The sequence below is a fragment of the Thunnus albacares genome, chromosome 6 (assembly GCF_914725855.1).
Source record: "Thunnus albacares chromosome 6, fThuAlb1.1, whole genome shotgun sequence".
NCBI lineage: Eukaryota > Metazoa > Chordata > Actinopteri > Scombriformes > Scombridae > Thunnus > Thunnus albacares.
The window spans coordinates 26,145,438-26,156,049 of record NC_058111.1 but is presented as its reverse complement, the minus strand read 5'-3'; the positions used below and the strand labels follow the sequence as shown (position 1 = coordinate 26,156,049).

The 10,612-nt window shown below is 38.4% G+C and overlaps 2 protein-coding genes and 1 long non-coding RNA gene across 6 annotated transcripts; all 3 read right to left on the bottom strand.

Annotated features, from left to right (window-relative positions):
* Positions 1-2,380: 2,380 nt before the first annotated feature.
* Positions 2,381-4,999, bottom strand: LOC122984292 (zona pellucida sperm-binding protein 4-like). Its single transcript, XM_044354643.1, has 10 exons — positions 4,656-4,999; positions 4,434-4,555; positions 4,230-4,332; positions 3,915-4,132; positions 3,737-3,825; positions 3,523-3,656; positions 3,133-3,322; positions 2,897-3,035; positions 2,723-2,786; positions 2,381-2,592 (listed from the first exon to the last, which is right to left on the bottom strand). Exons 1-10 carry the CDS (start codon positions 4,864-4,866, stop codon positions 2,501-2,503), a joined length of 1,362 nt encoding a protein of 453 aa, XP_044210578.1. The 5' UTR covers positions 4,867-4,999; the 3' UTR covers positions 2,381-2,500.
* Positions 5,000-5,226: 227 nt separating this feature from the next.
* On the bottom strand, positions 5,227-9,010 carry LOC122984294. Of its 4 annotated transcripts, none has more exons than XM_044354646.1 (11): positions 8,922-9,010; positions 8,257-8,583; positions 7,981-8,082; positions 7,807-7,866; positions 7,188-7,244; positions 7,017-7,043; positions 6,696-6,878; positions 6,558-6,605; positions 6,384-6,482; positions 6,200-6,226; positions 5,227-6,108 (listed from the first exon to the last, which is right to left on the bottom strand). In XM_044354646.1, the coding sequence occupies exons 1-11, from the start codon at positions 8,980-8,982 to the stop codon at positions 6,050-6,052; spliced, it is 1,050 nt and encodes a 349-aa protein (XP_044210581.1). In that variant the 5' UTR covers positions 8,983-9,010; the 3' UTR covers positions 5,227-6,049. The 4 variants fall into 4 exon arrangements, with proteins under 4 accessions (XP_044210581.1, XP_044210583.1, XP_044210582.1 ...); XM_044354648.1 differs by having other exon boundaries at positions 7,203-7,244; XM_044354647.1 differs by having other exon boundaries at positions 7,816-7,866.
* Positions 9,011-9,502: 492 nt separating this feature from the next.
* LOC122984543 lies at positions 9,503-10,191 on the bottom strand. Its single transcript, XR_006403915.1, has 3 exons — positions 10,034-10,191; positions 9,868-9,939; positions 9,503-9,590 (listed from the first exon to the last, which is right to left on the bottom strand). It is a non-coding gene; the product is annotated as an uncharacterized LOC122984543 (long non-coding RNA).
* Between the last annotated feature and the right edge of the window lie 421 nt (positions 10,192-10,612).

The following is a 10,612-nucleotide window of genomic DNA, read 5'->3' as shown; positions in this document are numbered from 1 at the left end:
CGTTTCTATTGGTCGAGTTGTGGCACGTGACCTAAGCTCCGCCACCACAGTAGAAGGTTTGCTGCCCTTTTTTAAGAAATCAAACTTTATGTAGAGAAAAATGTTGCAATATTAAATAATCGAATAAATAGAAGACAAAAAGTCAATTTTATTACATAGAAAGCCATAAGTCGATTTGTTGAATTTAATTACATTAAATCTGAATATTGACAGTTTTCAGAGTTTAGTCCCTAACTATTGATGCATGTGAAATTTACCCATTGATCAGCTAAGTCAAAATACATCCATGAATGTATTAATTATCCATACATGTATTATTATATATTATTGTATTTTTTATTATATGTATTATTATCTATTATTATATTACACATTTTGCACAACTATCTAAAATAAACAATAGCTAGTTACATTTTCCCTTTCTAAAGCACAACATATTTAGACACTTAGGTATATGCTATGCAAAATTTTGAAGGATACTTCTCTGACTCTGTTCACTAGTATTTATGTTGAATACAGCAAGCCTTTCCCCTGTGTAATCATGAAATATTGAAGACCAAAAAGATATTGCTGCAGAAAATGTGAGACCTTTTTTGGAGGGTGGTTTGATTTCTACTGCAAATGTTCATTATATTAGCTTGTAGAGCCACTAACATCTCACTAATTTGACAGTTCCTTAAAAATATAAGATGCACATCTTAAAGTGACCTCTACAATATATCCTATAATCGTTGTTTTAAAAATCCACAGGAAATGATAGTTTAAAGGAGGACTTCATGAATCCCTCTGTTAAAACATGCAGCTTTTCTACTAGTCATGTTTATCTATTCACTTGTTCAAAAACTTGAAGTGAGAAGTTCATTGTTTATCCATTAAAATGAGGCCCAGTAGCAGATTTAAACAAGGGTTAAAGGTTCTGTATGTAGGAATCAGAAATTCCTTCTCATTAGTGACACCTGTGGCCGTTCAATAAGCTGTAGTCAGCATCCTGGTACTCATGGCATGAGACCATTGCAGGTGATGTCTTTTTCCTTGCTTACACTTCTCATAATTACATAAAAGATCTCTAACGTTGTGTTTTGCACTGTGTTTCAGCAAAGCATCTCTCACTCCCAGTCAGTCAGCTCCCCTGCTGTTTGTATGCGTGCTTGCTTGCTCACACACAAACACGCACACAGAGGCTCCTGCTGCGCTGTGGCTGCTGGCCAGTGAGAGCCAATCTGCACCACCCAACTCACACAATATGCATTAATCAACCACCTGAACCTGACCGACCCACAAACCACCAACTTTTTTTTACCAACCGTGTTTACTAAACACCAGTGGGCTCAGTGAACTGTGGCCCGGCAGCAATGCGCTGTGGCCGCAGAGCAACACACTGCGGTCAGGCAGCAACAAGCTGTGGCTGGAGAGCAACATGCTGCAGTTTTGTTGTGAAATGTTTGTTTATTATCACCTTGGACTACCAATAGGAAAAACAAAAGGGGGAAGCTATGTTCTGCTATCGCTCTGGAGCTTGTTTTCTGCTCCTTTGTCGAGGAAATATTGTTTTAGCCGTGTGTGCTCAGGAGTGGGTGACTTGTCATTGCAGCTGTGTTTTGTTGTGAAATGTGTCGTGGTTGATGGAAGCAGCTGGCAGTTTCATTAGCTGGAAAGATAATATGTGCAGGGTGTTTCTAGTCGGATGGCGTAGTTTTTGTTGTGTTGTTATGCCGGTGGTTTGTTGACATTAGTATTTGTACCCGTTCACTAATTGGCAATAAAAAACGATTAATACATGTAAATTGCTTCACAATTCTACATATAGAACCTTTAATCAAATAATATCTTCACCATGGGCAATTGTCAAAAATCAGTTGTAATTGTACATTTTACACACAAAAACAATATTTTAGTATATAGTGAAACCCCAAGACAGGTTTTTTGCAGGAAATTGCCTTTGCCCTGACCTGTGACTGCTGGGACCTAAACAGAACCAAGTGAACAAGTTATCTGGATAACTTTGCTGAGTAAAACCCAAACCCCACTGACATCTGGAACATGAACATGGACTGTTAAAAGACCTTGACTTCATCTCCCAAAAACATTTTAAGGTTACAGTGATCTTGGGAAATCTTGCTTTTGGGAAACAGGGCACAGTTCTGGTAAAGATAAATCAGAAAACCTATTCTTAGAATAGGACTCTTGTTGGAACAGGGCTAAAGGCGCACAGCTCTTTTCGTTATCAAGTTGTACTGCCACTCACCCAGGAAGGTTTTGTCTCAGGCACATTGGAATCAAAAGTGGACCCTCTGACAAACTGCAATACTCAAGGTTAATAAAATGAGCAAAGGAGTTGAGTTGATAAAATGAAAATGATATAAAGGGTGCCTAATTTGGCTATTAGAGGGAACAGATTTATTTTCATTACAAATCACGGACAGTTCTTGGCTCCGCTGTTTCCAATCCTGGCGCCTCCAAACATTACAGAAATGAAATAGCTGCAATTTTATCTGATTCATTAAAGAAGATAAAGAAGAGGTCCGCCAGAGACCACACTGTAATAGAGCCTCCGTCCTGGCCTTGAGGTGATTCTTCTTGATTTACGCCTTCCTGAAAGACATGGAAAAGCAGTTAATATCCTTTACAGTGTCATTAGCAAGCAAATGGGTAAATCAATACCCCAAGATAGAATCATTAGACAAGAGCAACATAAAAAAGGATCAATAGGCTGCAGGCTTACCATTGCTGCAGGACTGTGAGCAAGCTTCTCCTTTACAGATCTCTATATCGCAGTGGAAATATACCTGTTGGATGACATAATAGTCACAGGTGTCTGCACTCGGATTTGAAGGAAATCATTAAGGATAAAGAAATACCAATGATACTATTTTCTATTTCCGTCTATTTCTCTTACCAGGGTTTCAGTTGTTGGGGGCTTCACAAATGAAAACAGCTTGACCACAAACCATTTGTGGAGAGAGGGATACTTGAGTCCCTTATTGGAGAGAACTGGCAACACAACAGTCCCGTGACTATCACCAGTGAAAGGACACCTGAATTGGGATTCAAGCATGAGCTTCAGTTAACATTTTTTTTCTCTCAGGTGAAGAATATCGGCAGAAATCTACACATTATTTCTAGTGTATTCACCCTTTAACAAGCAGGTTCCATCTTTGTGGATCATGTGGGTTTTTAGTCGGTGTGGCCCAGCAGTCCTGCAGCAGCAGCACCAAATCCTTGTCCCGATGTTTGAGGACAAACACCTCCACATACACGGACTGGCCAAGCTCAGTTACTGTTGGAGGGTCACGAGAGGAATGAAAAGACCTGTAAGTGGAATCTGCAGATGAAAGATTGAAAAAAATAAATATCATACGTAGTTGGCAACAAGAGGGTTTCAGGGTTTTTCCAAGTTTGACTCTGGGACTTCAAGTTGTTGAATTAAAAAATATATGAAGAAATACATGAATTAAAAAAAATAAATCTATGTACTTACTGTACATATGGGAATGATGGAAAGTAAAAAAATATAAACTTGACCTTTAGCAAACCTCATTTCAGCCCTCAGAACTCCCTCGCTCTTCAGTGTTGATGGTTGCTCTGATTTTTCTCCCTGAATCTCGATGCCTAGTTGAGTCATTTGTGCCAGTGTGAAGCTGCAGCGCACAGTGAGGCTGAAAAAAAAAGAAAGAAAATTGAAATTGGTGTCCATTACTTTCAAAAAGCAAAACAAGTGGAACACTCTTTTTCTTACTGGAAAGGAGTGTCACGAAATATAGAGCCTTTCTGCAGATGATGTTTCACCTCAATGTTGACCCAGTAGGTTATAATCCCATCTACTACCTGCAAGACACAACAAAAACTTATTCTAGTTAGTCATAAAAATACCACCTGGCCTATCTAAAGACTGGTAGGTGATTTATCACATTTACCGTGGACTGAGTGCCACAATCAGTGAATGGAAAGCTGAAAGTGACAGCATCAGTGGATCTTTTTTGTGGTTTACAATTGTGGTGTTCGCCAGAAGGGATCCAGACTGTGTCCAGGTTCAGAGGTGGGACTGTCTCATTCTGGGGAATGGTGATGTTGAACCCATCCTTGTTGCAGAAAAATTTCCTTGATACTGGTGGATAATCATGTTTGCTTTCCTCTGTAGAAAACACACTGAGAATTAATAATACACATAATTCTGATGACTATATCAAGCATAAAGTCATGATATTTATATGTACACTCAAAATTAATACCTTTAATTTTCCTGTCACAGATGAGGGGTATTGACTTGACAATTTCAACTTTTCCTCTGTCTGCAAGTGCCATGATGGCAACAAACAAACTTGTGATATATTTCTAATGAACAGAAATGGAATGGAAAGATTAGAATATGAAAAGTGTATACATCTGCATTAAACAGGAACAGACAGACAAATTGAAGAGGCTGTTTAGCTTACTTGTCTTCTCACAAAACAGCCATGAGAGGCAACTGTTAAAATAATAAAGGTGTCAGTTTCTCCCAGGAAGTACTGGCACTGTTTTGCTACAGCAATGGCTTGGTAAAATCCACCATGCTCATCTGTAAATTTGGACAAAAAGAGCATGACAAAAACATCAAAGCCTTGTGCCATCAGTGGTCTAGGTATGACATATGCAGATAAATATAGTTTGTGACCTACCTTGAACATAAATGGTTAGAGGAAGATCGGCAAACTGTGCCTTTGGTATGTAAACGGACATGAACCCATCATGGCAAATCAATGTATTATCATTCATAATTTTATAAACTGTTGCTTGAAATTGATTTAAAAGGGTATGGGCTTCACATTTCAAAAGGAGCAGTGATAAAGAAATAAATGTCACCAAAAAGATTAATTGGTAGGTGTTCATCTTTGGTTGTTGAGACTCTGTGAGCGTCACAGGTGGACCAGCTGGTTCTTGTTTGGCTTAATTGGCCAGACAGAGTTAAAGCAACCTAACAACTCAAAGCAATCGCTGAGCCAGCGGTGTCTTTTCAGCTTTTCAGCAGATGTATATCTATGTAGAGTTTGCATGTTAATCTATATCTGTGTGGGTTTCCTTTACAGTGCAAAAACATGCAGGTCAGATGAACCAGAAGATTTTAACTGACTGTATGTGTGAGTGTGGATGTGTTAGAGGAGCTAAACTGCTTTGGGTCAGAACAGTTTCATAACACACTTCACATCTGTACTATAAATATGTAGCTGGAGCCAGTGGCTGGTTTCTACAAAGACTAGAAAAGGGAGAAACAGCTAGCCTGGCTCTGTCCAAAGGTAACATAATCCACATACCAGCACCTCTAAGGCTCACTAGTCATACAGGGGGTTATGTGCTGGACTATTTCTTGGCTGGGAGCTGTTGCCACCAGTGGAGACTCCAGGAAGTTACTGCTCAAAGCCAATAAATAGTCAGTGGCTGTAAAACTGTCTTTTTTCACACTTTTTTTGTTGCACAGATGAAACAACAAATGGAACACTAGGCTAGCTTTAGGATTAGAATTAAAAAATACTTTATTGTCTAATTTTTCATGTGCAGAAATCTGCTATTAAAAAGAGTACATTAAAACACATCATATCACAGAGAGTGGTATCAATCTTCTCATGTAACTCTTGAAAGGAAGCAAATAAGTGAAAAAAACAAATCCTACAAAAATAAGGCCAAATATTGTACTATGACTTTAATATGTGAGACAAACTGAGAAGCAATTTATATGGTCTTTAGCTGTGCTGCTTTTCATGTGCATAAAACATCTCTAACATTCAACACACTGAGCTGTCACATAAGCATAATTTTCTACCACAACTTTGAATTTCATGATTGAACTTTTGGACAGATGCCACTTTGATTTGTCAGACACAGCTGTAAGAATGATACTGGCTGGTTTGATAAGAACATGTACAGACTGTGAGAAGCATTAAAATGCCAGTACATCAGACAAATAGAACAAAACATGAGTTTAGTTTGAACTAATGAATGTAAACATGCATAATGAGTAACTAAAGTTGTGAAAGGATGTTGATACTGAAAATGTTTAAACCCTGTTCTTCATTCTCTACATTTGGTTGAGGTGGTCTGTGCTCCTGTTGTAAATTGGGTTTTGGTATTCATGATCTAAGAAGGAGAGAAGGGAGAAGTGTGAACGCAGTTTAGTACACAAGTACAAGTACACCGGTACATGCCCACAGATGATGTCAGCACTCACTGTCTTTATTTTTTTTCTTCCTAACACCTGCAACGAAACAAAACACAGAATGCTTCCGTGAGTAATGAAAAAGGATTTTTTGCAGGAGGCAGATCAATTCGTACAATGCAAAGATATTATTCTGATACATACCACTAAGGATATAGCATGAAAGCTGAGGACAATCAAATCAAAATAAACCTACCTCTGTGCTGCCTCTCTGCCTGAGACGACATGGCTTGCTGCTGCTGCTGCTGCTGCTGCTGCCGCTGCTGCTGCTGCCGGTTGAGTTCAACCTGGTTTACTGTGTTGTAAAATGAATAAGTAAATCTCTGACAGCATTGAAATGATGTAATAGAATAAGAGATGGTTATATTACCATAATGATGTCGACTGAGACTTGCTTGCCGTAATCTGCTGATGAGTTCTGGAGAGGTGAGAAAAGATTGAGTTACTCCAGTTCGTCCTTAGAGTCCAAATGATACAAACTGCAGTGATTATACTGATTATGAAGCACCTCTATGAAAACCCTGTTTTCTTCTCTTGCTTTCTGTCCTTTCAAAGTTGCACTCGTTTGGATGAATCCCACTGGTGCTTTGTGTAGGTTGAACCCCTTCCAGATAATGCACAAATCCTGGTAGGACACAGTTATTCCTGGTGGGGTCTGCCTGTACGTAGGCTGGGTCATGGGCATCATTTTCTAATATTTAAAAAAAGATAAACTTGAAAATATTGACACAGCCATTTGTTATGTGTCAGGCGGGATATAATGACTTTAGCTTTTTAACGAGATGACTTGAAAGATGACATGGGAAGAAGGGAAGCTGTGTGAACGCACCATAAACAGGATTGTTATCATCCGCTCCTGTAGGAAAAGGACACACACTGTGACAGTGACACAGGCTGTTTGTCAAAAAAACAAAATACTTTTTTTTTTATTTAATTTTTTATATATCACGTATGTACTGTATACAGTTGAGAGGGTGGTGTGTGTTTGTGTTTTAACGACCTTGCTGCTGCTCACCTACTGGTCCTCTGCCTGATGTCTCAGCTGGAGCACTGACACCTGTAGTGGGACATTACAGAAAGCAACTTAAAAGAATATTTTGACACTTAATAGCAATAGTATTATTATTATTATTATTATTGTTATTATTATTAAATGAGAAGATCGATACCATGGTAAAGCATGAAAAAAAACCCTTTAATGGGGAAAAAAATGGAAGAAACCTTAGGAAGAGCACCAGAGAAGGGAACCCTCTTCCAGGATGGACAGACATGCAATAGATGTTGTGTGTACAGAATAGAACAAGAAAGCAAACTCACAGAAATACAGCATGGACAAACAGGATGACAAAATCACAGATGGGTTTACATCACACCAGAGGCAACAGATGAATCTACTATGCTAACTCTGGCTCTGGGCAAATGAATATTAAATGAAAAATAAGTGTTTATCATTCATAGTCCCTCAAAAGATCACACACATGAAAATGTAAAACATACATCCAGACATGTGTGCTATAACTAGACAGGAAGGGTTAGAGTCAAAGAGTAAAGAGTAAAAACAACAGTGCTTTGAGTAACAGTCTACAGTAGATGGATGCAATGGTGAAATTATTTCTAACCTTCAGTACCTGCACCAACAGGATTGTTCACATAGTCTGGATTTTTGTCATCACAGGGCACTGAAATAGGGCAAACAGAGATTTTATAAAACTGATCATTCATTCATCCATCCAATGACTCAACCAACAGTGTGGACTAAGAGTGTCGGACTGAGAGCAAGTGCAGATACTCACAGATGTATGTAATGCAGCAGTAGCTGCAAGCACTCAGCAGGATCAAAGCAGCCACGCCAACACAGATGTAAATAAGTAGTTTCATGTCTTCGCTCAGCTCATCTGCGTGATAAGTTGTGGTTTCACAGGAAAGATATATTTCACAGGAAACTCTAGCTCATTCAATTGTCCTCTCTCATGGGTTTGCCAACAAGGCTTGTGACCATGGAAGGAAATAGACATATCTGTGCAACTCAGTGTTGAGAAAACATCACCTAAAAACGGAAATCCTCTTACCTTCTGTATTAACAACCAATTTCACTACAAGACAGTCTTGTCCCTGCGTACAGCAGTAAAACCCCAGGTCAGAGCTTTGAAACTCATCAATGTAGATGGAGTAGTTCCCCTCAGAGCCCTGATTGGGGAAAGCTTTCACCCGGCCATTCCTGGGGTCCAGAAACTTAATACGCCCTTTAGAAGAGAGGTTGACCAGGTGCGCCTCAGGAGTTTGGACCCATGACACCCAGCTGAGGTTACTTTTTCTTAAGTTGCATGGGAGGAGCACTGAGGAGCCAGGTGAAGCACTGAGTGTCTGTATCTCACAATGCTCAGAGAAGTCCCCCTCTGAACAGGATGAGTCAAATACAAGCAATACAAGTTTCAAGTTTAGGTCACTTGTCTCATGCTCAAATAACCAAATGAATAAATTTGTCTGGACATCTTAAGATTAACCGTCAGGGTTAATCAGATAATAAATATTAATAAATATATTAAATGAAAGTGGATAACAGAAAAGGCTATGAATTGAAAGAAAGGATAACCATGAATTATTGTATTACAGACGATAGAGATGATAGAGAAATGATTAAATTTACAAATATGTTTGTATGAATTAATTAACGGTTTAAATGTAAAATATAAATCAAAATATATTCACCGTCTAAATTTAAAAAAGAACTTACCATATGAGGACACACACATGAAGCACAGGGCTAGAGAGTAAAACCACCTTTCAGCAGTCATTGTCACTATCTTGTACAGTGTGAACAGAAAGGTGGTTGTGCTGCATGTCAACCCCCCTAAGCATTATGGGACAAAACCACAAGACCATCACAGTTCATGTAGTTGTTTACGGAAATGTCTTTTGGTTTCATATAAACAGCAGCCAAATGTTTCAGATAAGTGTTAAACTGTGTGATGATCATGCCAAACATCAATTTCAAATGTTCTGCGATAAATAATTATCTTTTACACAATGAGCATGTGGATGAAAGATATAAAAGACTGTATGACTGTCGCCCAGACCACTTCCTGTTAAAATGTCTTGATGCATCCGGAGAAAGGCAACTGGAAATGTTGATCATTAACTAGGCTATAAGTGAAGCAAAACAAGCACATTTTAAATTTAGATTTTATGTTAGGTAAATATAAAGTATGGGCTTTATTAGATAAAGTGGACAACTACCCAGATTCACCATGTTTGCCTGTTTATTCACAGTAAATACTGATATTTCCACCCAAATAAATTAAGTTTAATTGGTGAGTTTCGAAGGGACTCCTGCTCGCACCTCCTCTTCATTGACCACTGCCACCAGAGCCACTGCTCCCTCCTAGGTTGCCTCCAACTCATCCTGAAAAGGGAATATATGTTCAGTGTATGAGTGTTATTGTACAAATCATCAAGTTTATAAAAAGGCTAATGATGAAAAAGAAAACATCATAATGCCATTGCCTCCAGATTTTTACATGCAAGTCAAAGCAATGTTTAAGATTAAACAAAGAAATGCTGGGCCATAATTCTATTATTATTCCATTAGTATTAGTTCAGCAATGTGGTGTTTGTCATTGTGTATTTTGTTTGTGCTCTTCTAAACTAAGAAAGCTTCTACAATAAGTCACAAATATCACCTCTGATGAATCTGCCTTTAAGTACAGAGGTAGGCCGGCCAGGGCTGCTGTTCTAGCTTCACTGATCTCATCCTGTTTCACAAACAAAGACAAGTTATCCATACAGGGATGTTAGGGTCCGCTGTTCACATTCAACATCAATGTAATGCATTAAAAATATTTTTACCTTTTCCTCATATGCCATCAAAACTCCTCCTCCATCTTCTTACCAAAACTTCCAGTCTTCCTCTTTTTATAGAGCAGCTGAAGTGTATATTTGTGAAGTTCAGCAAAGAAGGAGAATGGTAGATTTTGATTAGTGATCCTGTGAAAAACAAAAGCAATATGAGACTGTAAAACTGGATTTTTCAAACATTTTCAGACAAATAGACATACCATATTAAACTACTCAATTCAAAGCTCTTTATCCAGATCAAGCATTCCTACAATGATGAATTTGAAAAAAGTACACTAGCTGAGTGGCTCTTGAAAGGCATGGGTACATTAGCTAGCAAGCTAATAGTTACACTTTTAACATAAAAACTAATGTTACTCAGTAGATGTGACCGCGATTATCAAGTAACTTAATGTTATGAAACTTTTATTTCTGAACCACTAAAGCATGAATTGGCCTTCTTGCAAGCTAACTTATGGCTAATGTTTGCACAACTCAGTTTTCACAACAACTGAAACAGCAAGACAAACAATAACTTATGCAAACAGTAATAAAATAATGTAACAACCGCTGCAGTGCAGCAGCTGCAGC

Excerpts from the sequence above, each read along its gene's own strand:
- LOC122984292 (XM_044354643.1), bottom strand. The coding sequence starts at position 4,866 with ATGAACACCTACCAATTAATCTTTTTGGTGACATTTATTTCTTTATCA. Across the intron at positions 3,036-3,132 it reads TGGAACCTGCTTGTTAAAGG|GTGTCCTTTCACTGGTGATA; the intron begins GTGAATACACTA and ends ATCCCAATTCAG. Across the intron at positions 2,787-2,896 it reads CCCCAACAACTGAAACCCTG|GTATATTTCCACTGCGATAT; the intron begins GTAAGAGAAATA and ends GTCATCCAACAG.
- LOC122984294 (XM_044354646.1), bottom strand. The coding sequence starts at position 8,982 with ATGACTGCTGAAAGGTGGTTTTACTCTCTAGCCCTGTGCTTCATGTGT. Across the intron at positions 8,584-8,921 it reads CATGTGTGTGTCCTCATATG|AGGGGGACTTCTCTGAGCAT; the intron begins GTAAGTTCTTTT and ends CATCCTGTTCAG. Across the intron at positions 6,606-6,695 it reads AAAACAGGGTTTTCATAGAG|AACTCATCAGCAGATTACGG; the intron begins GTGCTTCATAAT and ends TCACCTCTCCAG.